Source organism: Lutra lutra, chromosome 15 (genome assembly GCF_902655055.1).
Source record: "Lutra lutra chromosome 15, mLutLut1.2, whole genome shotgun sequence".
Lineage (NCBI taxonomy): Eukaryota > Metazoa > Chordata > Mammalia > Carnivora > Mustelidae > Lutra > Lutra lutra.
Window position 1 is genome coordinate 30,156,167 of NC_062292.1, and position 19,464 is coordinate 30,175,630.

Genomic DNA, 19,464 nt, shown 5'->3' on the forward strand with positions numbered 1-19,464 from the left:
AGAAAAAGCATATGACACAATACAACATTCTTTGATGATAAAAATGTTCAACAAATTGGGTAGGGAAGGAACATACCTCAACATATTAAGGACCATACATGACAAGTTCACAGCTAACATCATCATACCCAATGGTTGAAAAGTTGGAAGTTTTTCCTCTAAGATCAAAAACAAGACAAGGGTGCCCAGTCTCTCCACTTCTATTAAACATAGTACTGGAAGACCAGCAAGAGTAATCAGGCAAAAAAAAAAAAAGTACCTGAATCAGAAAAATAGAAGTAAAATTGTCTCTGTTTTCAGATTATACAATCTTATATGTAGAAAATCTTAAAAGATTCACCAAAAATATACTAACACTAATAATCAAGATACAGAAATTGTTGCATTTCTATAGCAACAAAATAACCTGAAAAAGAAATAAAGAAAACAATCTCATTCTTAATAAAACAAATAAAAACAAAAAACAATAAAATACGTAGGAATAGTAACCAAGAAGGTTAAAAGATCCACACACTGAAAACTGCAATTTTTTTTAAGATTTTATTTATTTATTTGAGGGAGGATGAGTGAGAGAGAGCATGAGAGAGGAGAAGGTCAGAGGGAGAAGCAGACTCCCCAAGGAGCTGGAAGCCCAATGCGGGACTCGATCCTGGAAGTCCGGGATCATGACCTGAGCCGAGGCAGTTGCTCAACCAACTGAGCCACCCAGGCGCCCTGAAAACTGCAATTTTTAAAATCAAAGTACAGTTGACATACAATGTTGTAGTCGTCTCTGGTACACCACGTAAGGATTTGACAATTCTATACAGTATTACAGTCACCACAATAAATGTTCTAACATCTCTCAACCATAGAATATTATTACAACAGATATTCCCTATGCTATACTCTTCATCTCCATGTTTTATTTATAACTGGACATTTGTACTTTTTAATCCCCTTCACCTATTTTGCCCATTCCCAAAGCCTCTTCCCTCTGGCAACCACTAGTTTGTTCTACAGATTTACAAATCTGTTTGTTTGTTCCTTTTTTTAGGCTGCACATATAAATGAAACCATATAGTATCTGTCTGTCTGACTTATTTCACTTAGCATAATCCCCTCTGGGTCTAATCTATGTTGTTGTAAATGGTAAAATGCCATTCTCTTCTATGGCCAAGTAATATTTCATTGTGTGTATGTACTACACCTTTATTCATTCATCTACCAGCCGACATTTAGGTTGCGTCCATATCTTCACTATTGTAAATAATGCTGCGGTAAACATAGGTGTGCATGCGCCTTTTCAAATTAGTGTTTTCATTTTCTTTGGGTAGATAACCCAGTAGTGGAATTACTGAATCATATGGTATTTTTATTCTTAATTAACCTCCCTACTGCTTTCCATAGTGATTGCACCACCATATATATTCCCACCAACAGTGCACAGAGGTTCCCTTTTTCTCCATATCCTTGCAAACACTGTTTTTTGTCTTTTTGATATTAGCCAATCTGACAGGTATGAGATGATACCTCATTGTGGCCTTGATTTGCCTTTCTCTGAGGATGAGTGATTTGAGCATTCATATGTCTATTGGCCATCTCTGTGTCTTCTTTGGGGAAATGGCTATTAGGTCCTCTGCCTATTTTTTAATTGGATTATTTGGGGGTTTTGGTGTTGAGTTGTACAAGTTCTTTATATATTTTGGATATTAACCCCTTTTCAGATACATTGTTTGCAAACATATTCTCCTGTTCAATAGGTTGCTTTTACATTTTGTTGATGGTTTTCTTTGCTTTAAGTGTTCTCACTGCAAAAAAGTAATAGTAATTATGTAACATATGGAAGTGTCCATCATTTCCAAAATTCTGTGAATGGTGAAACTTGATAGGAGAAATGCTTAATAATTCAAATTCTTCTTAAAGTATACAGCCATTGAAACTTAAAACATGATTCATTATTTGTTAAAATCTGCATCTGAGGGGCGCCTGGGGTGGCTCCGTGGGTTAAAGCCTCTGCCTTCAGCTCAGGTCATGGTCTCAGGGTCCTGGGATCAAGCCCCACATCGGGCTCTGCTCAGCAGGGAGCCTACTTCCCCTCTCTCTCTCTGCTTGCCTCTCTGCCTGCTTGTGATCTCTCTCTCTCTGTGTCAAATAAATAAAATCTTTAAAAAAAAAATCTGCATCTGAAATTGTGACTTTATTTCTAACAGATAGCTTTGAAGTTCTCTGAAATTGATGCTTCTGCCGAGCTCAGGGAAATTCATAGTAAGAAATAAATACAGTCTTAGAGTGTGTTCAATTCACATATCAAGTTTGCATCTGAACACTTAAATAAATGGTCAGCTTTCTCCTGGAGGAATTCCTGGAGTAAGTGGTTCCAAGACCAGCAGCATCAAGCTTCCCCTAGGAACTTGTCAGAAATGTAAACTCCCCCACCCACCCACCCCCCGGGTACAGTGGCTGAAACCGAGACCCCTTGCTTTACCAAACCTCCTAGGAGATTCTCTTGCCCACAAAAGCTTGATAATCATAGTCCTCAGCATTTCAATATGAAAATAGGAGAGGTATTGTCAGTGCTTTCTAATTACACTTAGTCCAGAAATGGGGAACGCTGCTTGCCTTAGGTAGCTGCGTGGGATGGGACCGAGCAACTCAGCCATGCTTTGGCTTGATTAAAGAGCCATGTCAACAGACGGAGCCAAACCATGAGAGACTCTGGGAAGTCTCTGGGAAACAAACTGAGGGTTGTGGAAAGGACCAGGGTGGGGGGATGGGGTAACTGGGTGATGGGCATCAAGGAGGGCATGTGATATGATGAGCACTGGCTGTTATACACAACTAATGAATCACTGACCACTACACCAAAAGCTAACTATGTACTATATTTTGGGTAACTGAATTTAAATTAAATAAAATAAAATGCCAAGTCAAAATAGGGCATGAGTCCCTGTTAGAGACAAAGCACCTAAAGAAGGAAAAAACAATGCAATGCTTTATTGATACTTCCATTCCCCATATCCTCTTTTTTGTTTGGACCCATTCTCAGTTTTATGATCTTGTCATTTTTATTAAATCTGCATACTTCTATGTGGTGAATAACCGACCAACAGGGTTGGTTGGCAGTGGGTCTAATGGGTTCTTATCTGACATTTATTTAAATAGAAATCTCTGAACAAATATTTCTGACCAGATCCTGGTTTTTCTGAATGGGAGACACTAGAGTGATTATGAGGAATATGTGCCCTAAGACATATGCTGTTAATCCCTGTTTGATTTATCTGATCCTTGGCCAAACTGTCCCAGAGTCTTCCCATATGACGGGACTCAGTGGGGTTAGGGTGACTGCAGAATACAATGAGGAAAGAGATCCTTCTTTCATTGATGTGAAAGAGCCGCACTTCATTTTCTTGTCAAGAAGCAAAGCCTTGAACTCAGGCTTCTTTACCCAGGATCTATCGAAAGTTCAATTCCGAGAAGTAACATCTGAAAATGTCTGAGGGAGATGCAGTCCACCTATTCCTCCAGAGAGCCTCAAGTATCTCCTGGATCCCACCAAAGCAGCCGAGAGAGGCAGCCAGCCCACGAGCAGGGACACTGCCTCAGCCCCTCACCGAGCCGCACCTGTGAACCCTGCTTCCATGTGCTGGTGTTCCCTATATAGGGAGGCTATAGAAGATAACCCTGTGAACTGAATCACAGCATCTCAGTAAGAATGTTCTGAGGACACTGTTCATTGTATTATCAAGTCCTTTTTATAAAATCCTTAGGGAAGTTTTGTCTCATCTAGGCATGTTTCTCTTGAGCAGGAAGTTTTCATCTTAGAAATACGGAAATTTGCAACAAATTTTATTTCCCTATATATGTTAGCTCAGGTTAGAATTTAGGTATCTCTAAGGTGTATATGTAAACTTACATATACATGCATTTACACACACACACGCACATGCACACACTCTCATGCAGGTCTCCCCCACTGTCCAAAAGTAGAGTTGCTATGAAAACTTCCATAAGCCAAAATAGCACAAAGAGGCAATGACCATTCATTTATATGAGAAAATTTTTAAGCATTCCCAGACCCCCAAAATCGCCTCTGCTAGGCTTTTCTGATACTGTGTTGCTAAAGGATGCACAGACTAAGTCCAGAAGCAGCACAGACGCTCACAGACACAGTCCACAGCTCCAGCGGCCTGATACAGAGATGCTGAGCGTGGGTCCCAGCATAGGGTCTGGGGGGCCCCCTCACTGCTCCAGGTGCTGCCCCCATAATGGCTCGCTGCAAAATGGACACTGAAGGCTATTTCTGCTTCTGGCTTCTTTTTCATAAAAGTGAAAATTCTCTCTAAATTACTTTTAGTTAGCTAGCCAAAGCAGGTACAGACACAGATCTTTTGTAAAAGCACCTTGGTGGAGCAGGAACCTCGAGAGAGCAGGGGCCGTACCTGTACACGTCAGTACTCGTATTCTGCACAGCCCCTGCAGAATGCCTGCACCCAGGAACCGTGTGGTGCCAGCCCGTAGCTAACCAATCTGCCTGCCCACTGCCAGCACTGTTCTCAGAGAGGCAATCTGGAGCAATGGCTTTAACCAGTACATTCAAAATGGATAGAAAGAGAAGATATAAAGAATTACCTTTAAAACTGTACTTCTGATTTCACAACGAGCCTTATGTCTGATATCCTCGAGCTGCTTCAACGCCAGGCTGGCTTGCTGTAACTGCTCTTTACAAAACGCATCTAGAGAGTATGTTCGAGACCTATCCAGCTAATGACATGACAGAAAATGCTCAGTGTTGGAAACTCAAAGACAAAAGTCATATTCTATTTTTCCTTTTGTATACATTATGCTTTATATACATGCTTCTTACATTCTTCAAATATAAACACCAGTAGCTGAAACCAACTAAATCTTGATAAAAGACAGAAAAATACATTATTGTTTTAATCATAACTAAGATAAAGCCTCAGCAGAAAAATTCAAGACTCGATATATTTTTGAATTATCTATGAACCCAGGGGAACCACCAAATCCAGGAATTGCTTTTGAAATTCCAATAAGCACTGAATGGGGGATAAAGAGGCAAAAATTACATAATTCAAGTGACATGCACGTTCTTCTGAGCTCATTCGAATGTGCCCTGGAGAAAATCCATTACCTTTGCTACTGAGCCTTGCTACACACGAACAACACATATCCCAGCATCCTTCCTCCTTTCAGAATTTTCTCATTGTTCCCACATTCTGTTAATTCTCTTGCCAAAATGCATTTTCATCAATAAATAAGACATATTTATCCCTAGTTATACTGTAATATTTTATAAATGTACACTCCCCTCAAAAAAAGATTGCAAAGTGTTGTTCTTGCCTTAAAATTCTGGATTAACTCTTTGTGTTCTCCTTCTTGTGGTCTCGTATCTGGCTACCAGGTCATGATTTTTCCAGCACATGTCTCAAATCTCCCTTCCTTGCTGATCTACTGCTAACCTCCTACCTGAAGCTGTTCTTGCTCACACCTGCATTATTCCAGCGTTCTACTAGCAATCTCTTTAACTCTGTATCTCCTTGCTTTCAGTTTTTCCCATTAACCACCATCATGTTGATTTTCCTACAATAATATGTTCAGAAACTTTCAATAATTGTTCTTTAAGAATATGGGGTGCTGGGTGGCTCAGTTGGTTAAGCATCTACATTTGGCTCAGGTCATGATCCCACAGTCCTGGGATCAAGTTCTGCACTGGGCTCCCCTGCTCAGTGGGGAGTCTGCTTCTCCCTCTCCTGCTCACCCTGCTAGTGCTCTCTCTCACTCTCTCTCTCTGTCAAATAAACAATTTTTTTTTTTAAAGAGTAGTTCTCAGCTTCCTGGGTGGCTCTGTGGATTGATCACCTGATTCCTGATCTCAGCTCAGGTCTTGATCTCAAGGTTATAAATTCAAGCCTCACACTGGGCTCCACAATGGGTGAGGAGGCTACTTAAAAAAAAAAAAAAAAAGTTCTCAATGTTTACTCTCATAGGAAATCACCAAAAGGGCTTGCAAAAGGTGCAGATTACTAGCACCACTCACTGCACTCTCCACCAAAAGGGGTAGGACGCAAATTTACATTTTTATTAACCACTTAAAATAATGCTACCCCCAACGCAATTCTTCCTGAAACCCCAAGTCCCAACTCTTCAGCTTGTTCTGTGGCTTTGGGTAAACCGCTGTTTCTCTAGGACTTGGTTTCTCAGTTGAAAGGGAAGGTCTGGATACAATGACCCACGCATGTCCTCTCCCATCCAGTTTGAGACATTCCAGCCCCTGCAGCACAGCACAGGTTATGCCAGCAGAGCACAGGCACCCACAAGTGCTCCACTCTGACTTCTGAATGGTCTCTCGTCTGCACTCCTGCCCTTGCTTCGTTCTCCCTGCCTCCTCCTTGTCAGTCCTCACTGGTACCTGCATCCCCAGCAGTTCTAAGGTATAGGTGGCCACCTTCTGATTCCAGACCTCCATATCTCGGTTCTCCTGGCTATGAATCTGTTCTCCCTCCATTTGGCCCTGGTTTCTCCAGGCTCAGAAATTCCTATTTTTGCTAACTTTCTTCACAACCCTCACTAGGAGTGCCCCAGCCCTACTGCCCAGGTTCGATGCCTACCTTTCCTTTATTCTGTTATTCTTGGGCCAACTTTCAAGACCCAGCCTAACTTTCATATCAAACATACACTGAATCCTTCACTCCCGTTCTGCGCCATGGCTTCCCTGCTGCCAGACCCTTCCAATCCAGCGTGGCCTGCTCATCACGTGCTTTCCCCATGAAACGTGCCCTGACCTGGCTTATCTGAATAGCTGGGACATGAGTATTTTACAAGTATTGTTTGCCAGGAAACCTTCTAACATTCCTTGCCTTATATTTTGCTAACCGGCTAGATAGAATGACTAGCAAAACTGAGGGACTACCTCTGGAATCAGCAATCATTTTTGTATGTAAAGAATTACCTCTTACAATAAACCGTAAGCAAATTGCAAATGGCAATGCCTCATTTTTAGTTTGTTTCCACCTCCTTTGCATATAATAATTAACAAATATTTACAAATTGTCTGGAAGCTTTGTTCCTTTCCTCCTGACGTTCTGTGGGAAGCTGATAGAGCCTGAGGTCCGTTAGTATTACCATCCAGTAGGTATGGGCATTCACAGATATTCTGAAGTCTCTTCTACCTTACTGCCCATCATTAGCCAATACATTCTGCCACTGAGTCACTCATAAAACAATCTAATATAGCTGCCCAACCAATCTCCTTCTAGAATAAAATCATATCAAAAATACTCCTCTATGAAATGTGTCCTTAACTTGAATGGTAATCCTTTTGAAAGAGTCATCTCAACATAGCTATAAAAAATATACTTCATCTGTAGTGATTAATTCATCTTTCTTCCTTAACTCTTTTATTCACTCACTTAAAGACTATCAAGCGTCTATCATGTATCAGCCACGGTATATAATCAATTCTAAAAGTAAGCTACTGACTTGGAAGTATTAAAAACTTATTACACATGTGCAGTCAACACAATTTTTGAGTTTTATAACTTGTCTAATTTATAACTTTATAATTTATAACTTGTCTAAATCCTTTTACTATATTTAAGTCTAGGTGACTATAAACTTTACTTTCCAGCACCTTCCTCACTTGGGTAAATGAAATAAAAGCTGTTCAATTGTATATTAAACCCTTGAAAACATATACTTCTATATACTTTGACTTCTTTAAAAGAATTATTCTATATAAACTGAATGAAATCATCCACTAGGAAGGTCACCCTTTCTTAGAATTGTGGAATAGAAGAATTCATAAATTTAATCAAAACCTCTGTGCTGTAACTCACAACAATTTCTTGACATGCTATATTGAGAGAATAGCTGGTAACTATCAATTGTGGTAGAAATAATCATTTATAAGTGATATTTCACATTTAGAGTTTTGAAAATAGAGAAAGGGCCTCATAACCGACTTAGGTTGAGTTTAGGGAAGAAATTATGTACAAGGAATGTTAATTATTAAAAATGACTACCTGAGGGAATAATGTTCTTTGTGAGTATTTTAAAACATTAGTCATGTATTGTGATCATTTCCTGATGGATTGAGCAATATGGATTCCTTCAACTCAAAACTCTACTGTCCCCTGGTTTCCACAGACAAACACCAGCATACAGCAGTGCACTTCTACCCACCTTGATGAGGCATATGGCAGATGGATGGTCTTCGTTGTCATTACCTTTTTCAATATCAACTGCATCTTCACAAAGTCCCTTTATATAAAGCAAACAGCCTTGAAATAACTCATCAGCCCAAAAAAGATGGCGAGTCAAAAATGACCTGAAAGTTAAAGAATTTCCAGGCTTATCTCCCGTTCAAAATGAGTACAATGAATTTAGAGGTAGCCAGTATAAGCTGTTTTGTACCCCGCACGTATTCTATCTCCTACAGTTTAAGTGACATTAATAAACATCAGTAAGCATGACGAGATCTGTTTGGCTGATAATGTTGAGAGCAAGGCTATGGTACTGGGTGTGTTGAGTATGAACAAAATAGGAGGGAAACAAGTGATGACGTTGTAATTTTAGGCCACTGAGTTCTAATAATTTTGAAATAGTAGGCAGTGACAGTTTTCTTAAATTTCTCCAACCACCCGAATCTTAAAATAGGAAAGATGGGCCCTTCTCTTTCCTCAGCCCCTTCCTACTGTCCGGTTATGGTTACAAAGATGAAAAAGACCACTTCCAACATCCCAAGACAGACGTGGGGAGAGAAGAACAGAATGGAAGAGATAAGGCTCCAAAAAAACTGGATCAAGAAAAGCAAACGTCCCTGTGCAACAGTGTCTAAAGAACAGGGGTTCTTCTGCCCTTCACTGATCACTTGGGGGGTAGCTGAATTTTATGACTGATTTTTGTATTTTAGACAAAAGACAGAATTATCAGAAATTAGCCTCTTCCTGTCTTTCCATTTTACTGGCAAAAGCTTTATATACCATGAGGCTAGTGAAGCTGAAGCTCCATGGGCCCTTTATTCTCCCTGCCTCTCCCAAAGCCTTGTTCTGTCTGTCTCCAAGAAGGCCTCCTCACTACACATGCCTCACGGAACCTGGAGATCCTCACAGAGGTGGAACTGGTTCAGAATGTTCCCGAGCACTAGTATGGGCAGGAAAAATGATCCACACTAAGACAAATGGTACACCAGAAAGTGAAACACCACAAAAATCATACCCAGTCTTGATATTTACTAACAAGAGAATGATGATCACAAACCAGAGTCATGGACCCGCAGTACTCAACACTGTTTTAAGACTTTCTTTTCTTCATTTAAAAAATACAATGGATTTTATTTACATATTTTAACACAGATATGAAGAAATTAGGGAGAGTGTATTATAAAATTAACAGTGAGGAAAACACAAAAAAAATTAGAATTGTAATGGTGAGATCTGACAAGAGAAAAATAATGCATCATCTGATGACTATTCAAGCATAGGTTCTATGAGGAACTAACCAACAAATTCCATTCTATTATAACAGCAAACTAAATACATTCTCCAAAGCTTCTCACAGGACAGAACTGCTTGGTAATAGAAAATATACCACAGAACTCTATTAAAACTCAGGTCCTAGCTTCTAGAAAAATGGAGTATATGTACTTTTCAGTGTTCTTCCCTCTGAGTACAACTAAAAACTAAAAACTGTGAACGTCATATATGAAGTGAACATAAGAAGACACTAAAAGGCAGAGAGGTTGGACAGGCTAGGAAAGACATAGCGCGAAGGTCCTTGGGTGTTTTCTTTCCCTTCCTTCATCCCAGGCTTGGAGTCGAAGAAACCAGCAAGCTGGAAACACCAACAGATGCCTGCTGTCCAGCTAAAGGATCAGGAAAGGGGCAGCCGAGCATGACAGCAAATTTTCAACAATAACCATTCTACGCTAGCGAGATAGCACAGAAAAAAAAGGCCATGTGGAGAGCGTGAAGTTCTACCCTCAGCAAATGGTAACCAGGCTTCCCTAGCATTCCTCTGGGGGTTTCCAGGGAAAGCTAATTAGGGAATCAAGAATTTCAACTTCCCTGGGAGCAAGCAAAGAAAGAGAAAGTCAAACAAAGAAACAGAAGACATAAAAAAGCACTAAATAGAAATTTCAGAAGTGAAAAATATGATGACCGAAATTTACAAAATCAATACACTGGCTCAGCAGCAAAATGGACTGGACAGAGAAACAAATCAATGAACTGAGAGGACAGCAGAAATTGTTCAATCTGCACAGTAGAGAAGCAAATAGACTGGGGGCAAAAAAAACAGACCCTCAGGGAGCGGCAGGACTATAAACAAGATCTGGCATTTGGGTCTGAAGTCCTAGAAGGGGAGGAGAAAGAGGGCAGGGCTGAAAAAATACTTGAAGAAATATGGATGAAAATTTACCAAATTTATCAAAGGATGCACAAACACAGAGGTGTGAGAAGCCAGGGTGACTTAAAACAGGGTAAAGACAAAGAAACCCTACAAAGATGCATCAAATTCAGAATTCTGAAAACCAAAGGAAAAAGAAAGAACGTGAAAGCAGCAAGAGAAGAAACATCTATAGAAGAAAAGCCATCTGAATGACCGTGGAAGCCGCAAGAAAGGGGTGTGCTTCTTTCTTTCCGGTGCTGAAAGGAAAGAACAGCCGGCTTAGAGTCCAGACTCGGAGTCCGGGATTCAGCAATAACACTCTTCGCTGAGGGACAGATCATGACATTCTCAGGTGAAGGAGAAGCAAGACAATTTGCTGCTAGCAGACCTGCCCGATAAGAACGGCTACAGGAAGCTTTCTAAACAGAAATTAAATGACAAAATAATAGAAGGAACCCCAAAACACTGAGAAGGAATGAAGAACATGATAAACAAACCAAACTGGATAAATTTTAAAAAGGTAGGGGCGCCTGGGTGGCTCAGTCGGTTAAGCGCCCAACTCTTGATTTCAGTTCAGGGTTGTGAGATCGAGTCCCCCAACGGGCTTTGCACTCAGCAGTCTTCTTCCCCCCTCCCCATGCCCCTACCCCACTTGTGTTCTCTCTCTCTAAAATAAATAAATCTTAAGAAAATAAAACAAATACAAAAATATATAGACTATCCTTGAGTTTTACAACTTATATTTGATGATGGAAGCAAAAACGCTAACTCTTCTGATATAGTGCCAAATGCATAAAGAGGAAATATTTAAGACAATTATACTATAAACAGGGGAGGGTAAAGGGACATAAAGCTAAGGTTTCTATAGTTCACGTGAACTAATAAAATGGTAACACTAGTAAATTGTGTTATGCATATATAATGCAACCACTAAAAAGCCACACAAAATGATACATTAAAAAATACTATAGAAAAAATCCAAAAAGAATTCTAAGAAATATTCAAATAATCCACAGGAAGAAGAAACAGAAAGCACAGGGAAGAAATTGAGACCAAAAAATTTGAGACCAAAAAATGAATGGGCAAACTTAAGCCCTAACATAAAAATAATTCAACTGAACGTACATGGTCTAATATATCAATTTTTTAAAAAAGCACCAACCCACAGCGAGATCCTACCACATATCCACGAGAATGTCTACGTGAAAACCAGTGACAATTCCAAATGGTGGCACCGATGTGGAGAAGCTGAGGCCCTCGGGTGTCACCGGTGGGGATGAAAAATGGTACAATCATTTCTGAAAAAAACCTAAACATGCAATTACTGTGTGAGCCAGGATGGCACTGGTGGGCATCTCCCCCTGAAAAATGGAGACTTCTGTTCACATAAAGACCTTTTTATGAAAGCTGAGGCAGCTGTCTCTCACAGAGACAAGACCTGGGAAGCAGCAGGTGTTCTTCAACAAGGGAATGACCACCCGGCACGTCCCCATGGACTGCTCCCTGGCAGCAAAGGAGCCACGCCAGAGGCAGCGGCCCGGACAGAGCTCCCCTCCCATAGTCTGCAGACTGTACCATTCCAAGGACACAATATTCCTGAAAAGACGCAACCACAGAAACGAAGACCAGAGCAGTGCTGGCCCCGGGCTCAGGAGGGGTGAGGTGGAAGGGAAGGGCAACAGGAGGGCTCCTGCCATGACGGAGGTCTGCTGTATGTGGATTCTGCCCTGGTTGTCATACAACTGTCCTACAGCAGGTCTGCAAGACGTCACCTCTGGGGCAACAGAAGATCTCTGTATCATCTCTGTGTTGTTTCTCACAACTGCATTCAGTCAGCGTTACTGCAAAGTACAAAGTTCAGCATAGAATGTGGCTGCTGGAGCTCCTCCTGCAAACTAGGACTAACAGCCGTCTCACTGGTTGGATGCGGTCACTCTCCTTCTGGAGGCAGAAAGTTACATCAAGTGACCAGAGGAAGTTATCCTAAGTGCTTTATAGTGCTGTGATTTCCTCCTACCACAGACTGGCATACCAGGAAATATAGTGTTAATATTATGTTTATATATGAATAGCGTTTAAAAATAAGATAGGTTAAATTTAATCATAAAGGTTTAAAATTTTTTTAAAGATTTTGTCAGAGAAAGAGAGGGCACAAGCACAGGGGCCAGCAGGCTCTCTGCTGAGCAAGGAGCCTGATGCAGGGCTCGATACCAGGAGCCTGGGATCATGACCTGAGCCGAAGGCAGATGCTTAACTGACTGAGCCACCTACGTGCCCCCATAAATGGTTAAATTTAATCATCATAAAGTGACTTTCCAGTCACTGAGTGAAAAATGACTTATACCTGCTTCCGTATTATGTATTTAAATAAAATTTTTAGAGTTACGTTGCTTATCAAAACTTACCTGCTCGGGGCACCTGGGTGGTTCAGCGGGTTGAGCCTCTGCCTTCAGCTCAGTCATGATCTCAGGATCGAGCCCTACATCAGGCTCTCTGCTCAGTGGGGAGCCTGAGCTTCTCCCCCTCTCTCTGCCTGCCTCTCTGCCTACTTGTGATCTCTCTTTCTCTCTGTCAAATAAATAAATAAAATCTTAAAAAAAAAAAAAAAGCTTACCTGCTCTTCTCTGTCTTAATTCTTCTAACATTCAATTTCCAGGTAACAAATGATTTATTGACTCTGAAAAGAAAAACATTTCTTATATTTCATACTCATAAATCATGTATTTATATAGAATACATTTAATAACATCTTAAGAATGCTAGATTCCCTAGAACATGTTTCATTCACGTTTCATTCCTCCTAAATCTTACCTGAAGTACATACTAGATTATATCACTTCTCTCCCAAACTGTCAACAGAATATAGAGCAAAAGTCGCTATAATTCTCAGACACACAATTTAGTTACAATATCCCAATAAGTATAAACACTATAAAAATATATTCTTCTTGGAGGCGCCAGGATGACTCTGTCAGCTAAGTGTCTGACTCTTGATTTCAGCTCAGGTCATGATCTTGGGGTCGTGGAATGGAGCCCCACAGTCAACTCTGTGCTCCATGGAGAGTCAGCTCGAGATTCTCCCTCCCTCTCCCTCTATCCTTCTATCCATTCTCCTTGCTCATGCTAAAACAAATTGGCTACACATATTCTTCTCTCTATACATTTATTAGCTTACTATATTTAAGAGACTCATATTTCAAGAGTCAATTGAATTTTGACTAATTCAATAATAATGAAAAAGTACATTGATAAGAAATTGTTGCGTACTAACGTATAAAAAAATCAGCTAGTGTTTGTCATTTGATATTTGTTTTTGAAAAGATGTATTTATAATTTTAAAAACTCAAAAAAGCTATCTGAGAAGGAATTTAATGGTGATGCTAGTTTGCCAAAGTGAGATTCCGTATGCAGCAAGAGGAACTGGTGGGGTCTGGACTGCCCAAGAAGCCAACCAGCCCATCTCACTGCTGACTGAGACTCCCAGAAGCCAGAAGCAGTTCTGAAAGAACCCGCTGCTGTCACGCAAACAGGCACACCTGAGGCCTCAGAAATCAGAAATTCCTCTGATTTAGCACCTTGACCTTAAGTCAGGCTCCCAACAGGCATTCCAGCTAAATTCCTATCTCACTTTTCTCTAGTCACGGAACCTCAGGACTCCAGATCATCCCTGGAAAGAATCCCAGATGAATCCCCCAAATGACAGTGTGAAGTGTGTCCACAACAGGCCACAGAAGACACCTCCAGGCAGGCCCCCAAGGTTAAGAAGCTGGTGCTGCTGCTCGAGTCACCCTGCACTGCACACACCGCACAGCCAACAGAAGCCACCAGAGCTGCAGATTTACCTTATTTTCTGCTTGGACCGTTACTTGCTACAATGTTAGTCATAAGAAACTTTACAAAAGACATTAAAAATGGGGCGCCTGGGTGGCTCAGTGGGTTAATCCTCTGCCTTCGGCTCAGGTCATGATCCCAGGGTCCTGGGATCGAGCCCCACATCTGGCTCCCTGCTCAGCAGGGAGCCTGCTTCCCCCTCTCTCTCTGCCGGCTTGTGACCTTTCTCTCTCTGTGTCAAATAAAAATAAATAAAGATATTAAAAATAAAATTCAAAAATCAAATGAAGGGGACACCTGCGTGGCTCAGTTGATTAAGTCTTGGGTTCAGGTCATGATCCCATGCTGGGCTCCCTGCTCAATGGGGAGCATGGATCTCCCTCTTCCTCCGCCTCTTACCCCTGCTCATGCTTTCAAATAAATAAAATCTTTAAAAATATATAAAAAACTAAAATAAAATGAATTTATCAGTTTTAACCCAAGTAAACTTTAATTTATACTTTTCTAAGAAAATCATTTTGACCATGGAATGACTGATGCCAAATGTCATATAAAAAGATGACTCATCCCAGTTCCAACTGTGTTTCAAAAGTTTGACCAATTAAAATTACTCAGAGTGGAGAGGACCCCAAGGATTTATCACAGGCAAGGACAACAGTGGAAAGCCCAACACTGATAGTTTAAATCAACAGATTCAGAGAACAGTACTTTCCTACTATCGTAAGCTGCCGCCTGGCTGGCAGAGATGCGGCTGTCACACACGTTCTCGAAGAGGAACTGCTTGGAACTGTGTCTCCACAACCCATCTCCACTGCCACATGCTTTGGTTCAGTCCATCACAGGACCGGCTCCCTCACCTCCCACCCTTCTCCAGAGTTTCAGCCACACCATGTCTAGCCTTGAATACACACTGACCTTGGATCTGCCCTGGAGCTTTTCACCTTAGCTGTACTGAGACTATTCTCAGCATTCAGGCCTCGGATTACACAGCACATATCTGACCATCCTTTCTAAAACAGCAACACATACACATCTCTGCTTAATTTCTCTGCTTTATTATCTTTCTGGCCCTTATCCCTAGCTGAAATAATCATATTACTTACTTATTATGGATCTCCCTGCATTAGAATTGGAAGTTCTACAGGAACACAGACTTTGTACATTTTCTAACATGATTACATCTCATCAGGGCCCATAACAGTGGGACAAAAGTAGTACCAGCAAGTGTCTGTTCTGTGAGGACCTTCTCTGCCACAAATCCATTCACTTCTCTTAAAAAAGATCTTCAACCATTTATCATATTAAATGCAACCATTTAAAATACTACTACTGTCTTTTCCTAGCCTCCAGCAGATAGCAGCAGACCACAAGGAAACACAGACACAGAAGCAGGAAGAGAGCGTAATGGTGCTGTAGAGACACATGGCAGCCGCCCTTGTGGGGAGCGCAGAGCACCCAGAGACCCAGAAGTACTCTGCTGTACACCTGAAACTGATGTAACATCACGTGTCAGTTACACACAAAGGAAAACACTAGACACAAACACTAAAAGAACAAGTCTGGGACTTCTGTGAGAGGGATCAGCAGTCCCAGGAATCCTGCTGTCATGTCCCGTCACTTAAAACTAGATAAATTTTTAAATGATGACTTTGAATCAACAAGCTGTCCAGCTCCCTAATTCTCTGATTTATTTTCCATTATAACATTCCTTCTCTACCTGATATTTTACATATCTATATGTCTATATGTCTCCTACTAGAAGTTATCTGAGAGCAGGACAATCATTTGTTTTTCTTTTTTTTAATATTTTATTTATTTATTTGACAGACAGAGATCACAAGTAGGCAGAGAGGCAGGCAGAGAGAGAGGAGGGGAAGCAGGCTCCCTGCTGAGCAGAGAGCCCAATGTGGGGCTTGATCCCAGGATCCTGGGACCATGACCCGAGCCGAAGGCAGAGGCTTAACCCACTGAGCTACCCAGGTGCCCCCAATCATTTGTTTTGTTCAATAGACTATCCCCAGCATCTGGAACAAAGATTCTTAGCAAGCTCTCAATAAATATTTGTTTAGGGGTGCGTGGTGGCTCAATAGGTTGTGTCTGCCTTCTGCTGAGGTCATGATCTCAGGGTTCTGGGATCGAGCCCCACATCAGGCTCCCCACTCAGCAGGGAGTCTGCTTCTTCCTCTGCCTCTGCCTTCCCCGCTAGTGCTGTCAAATAATACACAAAATATTTTTAAAATAAATAAATGTGTTTAATGAATAAATGTATGAGAAACAAAAGTCCAATTAAATTAAGGTCATTATAGTTAATTTAAATTCAATCATAAAAAATAATTTTCTTATAATATTTATCCAAGAAGATGAGGAGTTCTAATATTTAAATGAGCAAACTTTATCTAAAAATTTTTTTTACTCAGGTATAATTGCCATACAATATTAATATATTAGTTTCAGGTATACAACACAGTAATCTGACATCAGTGTACACACTGTGAACCGAGGAGCAGTTAGTTAATGTCTGTCACGATACAGAGTTAACATGATGTTACTGAGTGTACATTACATCCCCATGGTCTACTTTACAACTGGAAATCTTTACCTTCCAATTTTCTTCACTCACTTCATTCCCCTTCCAACACCTCTCTTTTCTGGCAACCTACAACTCTATCCTCTGTATCTCTGAGTGTAGGTTTTTTTGTTTTTTAGATTCCACATATAAGTGAAATGATGTGGTATCTGCCTCTCTCTCATTTCACTTAGCATGGACACGAAGGACAAGATTTCTTTCTTTTTTTTTTTAATGGCTGGGTACTACTCCATTTTTTAAAAAATTTTATTTATTTGACAGAGAGAGATAGCGAGAGAGGGAACACAAGCAGGGGAGTGGCAGAGGGAGAAGCAGGCTTCCCACCAACAGGGAGCCCAATGCGGAGCTTGATCCCAGGACCCTGGGATCATGACCTGACCCGAAAGCAGACACTTAATGACTGAGCCACCCAGGTGCCCCTGAGTACTACTCTATTGCATGTATGTATCACATCTTCTTTATCCATTCATCCATCAATGAAGTGTGGTTGTTTCTTTATTTTAGCTATTGTAAATAATGCTGCAATAAACAAAGGAGTGCATGTATCTTTTCAAATCAGTCTTTTTGTTTTCTTTGAATGGATATCCAGAAGGGGACTCGCTAGATCTAATTTTAGTATTTTCGGGAATCTCCATACGATTTTCCATAGTGGCCACACCAATTTATATTCCCACAAATGGTACACGAGGGCCTTTTCTCTGCATCAAATCTTAATGATAATCATTCTGATAGGTAGGAAGGAATACCTTATTTTGTTTTGATCTGCATTTCCCTGATGATTAGTGATGTTAAGCATCTTTTCATGTGTCTGTTTGGCAACCATAGGTAGATCCTGGAAAAATGATTCTCTTCCCTTTTTAAAAAAAAGATTCATTCATTGAGAGAGAGAGAGCAAGAGCACACACATGTGCACAAGCAGGAGGGACAGAGGGAAAGAGAGAATCTCAAGCAGACTCCCCACTGAGCATGGAGTCCAATGCAGGGCTTGATCCCAGGACCCATAGATCATGACCCGAGCCAAAATGAAGAGCCGGATACACAACTGACTGAGCCACCCAGTTGACCCTTCTGCTCATTTTTAAGTGATTATTTTTGTCGTAAAGTTGTATGAATTCCCCCCCCCCTTTTTTTTTTTGGATATCAACTCATTATATATATGATTTGCAACTATCTCATCCTGGTCAGTAGCTTGCCTTTTCATTCTACTGATGGGCTTCCTTCACTGTTCAGAAGCTTTTCAGTTAGATGCCATTCCATTGGCTTATTTTTCCTTTTGACCCCTTTGCCTTTAAGTCAGATCCAAGAAAATGTCACCAATGTCAAGGAGTTTATGACCTACTTTTCTTCTGAGTGTTTTATGGTTTCAGGTCATACATTCAAGTCTTTAACCCATTTTGAGTTTATTCTGTGTTTGGTTTAAGAAAGTAGCACAGTTTCCTTCTTTTGCATGGTGCTGTCCAGTTTTCCCAACATCCTCTATTGAAGAGACTTTTTCCCATTGCATATTCTTCCCTCGTCATAGATTAATTAACCATATAACCATGGGTTTATTTCTGGGCACTCTATTCTGTTCCTTTGATCTATGTGTCCATTTTTGTGCCAGTGCCATACTCTTTGATTACTAGAGCTTTGTAGCATGTCTTAAAATCTGAGATTGCAATACCTATAGCTTTGTTCTTTAACACAGAGTATAATGCCATCTTTAAAAAACAGTTTTGCTTCTTCCTTTCAAATTTGGATGCCTTTTCTTTTTCTTGACTAACTTCAATACTATGTTGAATAAAACTGGGGAATGTAGTCATCCTTGTCTTGTTCCTTATCTTAGAGAAAAAGATTTTAGCTTTTCATGGTTGAATATTATTTTAGCTGTGGGTTTGTCATATATGGCTTTTATTATGTTAAGGTATTCACCCTCTATACACACTTTGTGGAGCATTATCATAAATGAATGAATTTTTCAGATTCTCTTTCTGCCTCTATTGAGATAACCATGATTTTTATCTTCAATTTTTTTAGTGTGGTATATCACACTGTATCACATTATTTTGTAGATGCTGAACTATCTTGCCATCCCTGAAATAAATGCCATTTGACCATGGTGGATGATCCTTCTTGTGTATTTTATAATCTGATTTGCTAACATTTTGTTGAGCATTTCTGCATATAAGTTCATCAAGGAAATTGGCCTGTAATGTTCTTTGTGTATTGTCCTCTGGTTTTTGTATTGGGGTAATGCTGGCCTCATAAAATGACTTTGGAAGCATTCCTTCCTCTTCCATTATTTTGGGGAGGGGAGAGTTTGAGAATAATGGGTATTAAATACTCTTTGAATGTTTAGTAAAATTCACCAATGAATCCAACAGATTCTAGACATTGTTGCTAAGTTTTGGATCACTGATTCAATCTCATTAAAATCTAAATTTTCTATTTCTTCGTGATTCAGTCTTGGTAGGTTGAATGTTTCTAGGAATCTATCCATTTCTTGTAGGTTGTTCAGTTTGCTTGTGCATAATTGTTCATAGTGACCTCTATTTTATCATAGTGACTTCTATTTTATCAGCTGTAACTTCTTTCATTCTGATTTTATTTGAGCCCTTTCTCTTTTTTTCTTGGTGAGTCTACCTAAACATGTGTCAATTTTCTCTTTTCACGGAATC

At 40.3% G+C, this 19,464-nt stretch overlaps 1 protein-coding gene across 1 annotated transcript in view; it reads right to left on the bottom strand.

The window, feature by feature from the left end:
* Positions 1–19,464, bottom strand: part of DNAH14 (dynein axonemal heavy chain 14) — a 326,637-nt gene that overhangs the window by 282,148 nt on the left and 25,025 nt on the right. The window contains exons 7-9 of the mRNA XM_047705359.1: positions 13,004–13,066; positions 8,185–8,329; positions 4,612–4,743 (exon numbers count right to left, since the gene is read on the bottom strand). Coding sequence (XP_047561315.1) covers positions 4,612–4,743; positions 8,185–8,329; positions 13,004–13,066 — 340 coding nt within the window. The remainder of the gene's footprint in view (positions 1–4,611; positions 4,744–8,184; positions 8,330–13,003; positions 13,067–19,464) is intronic.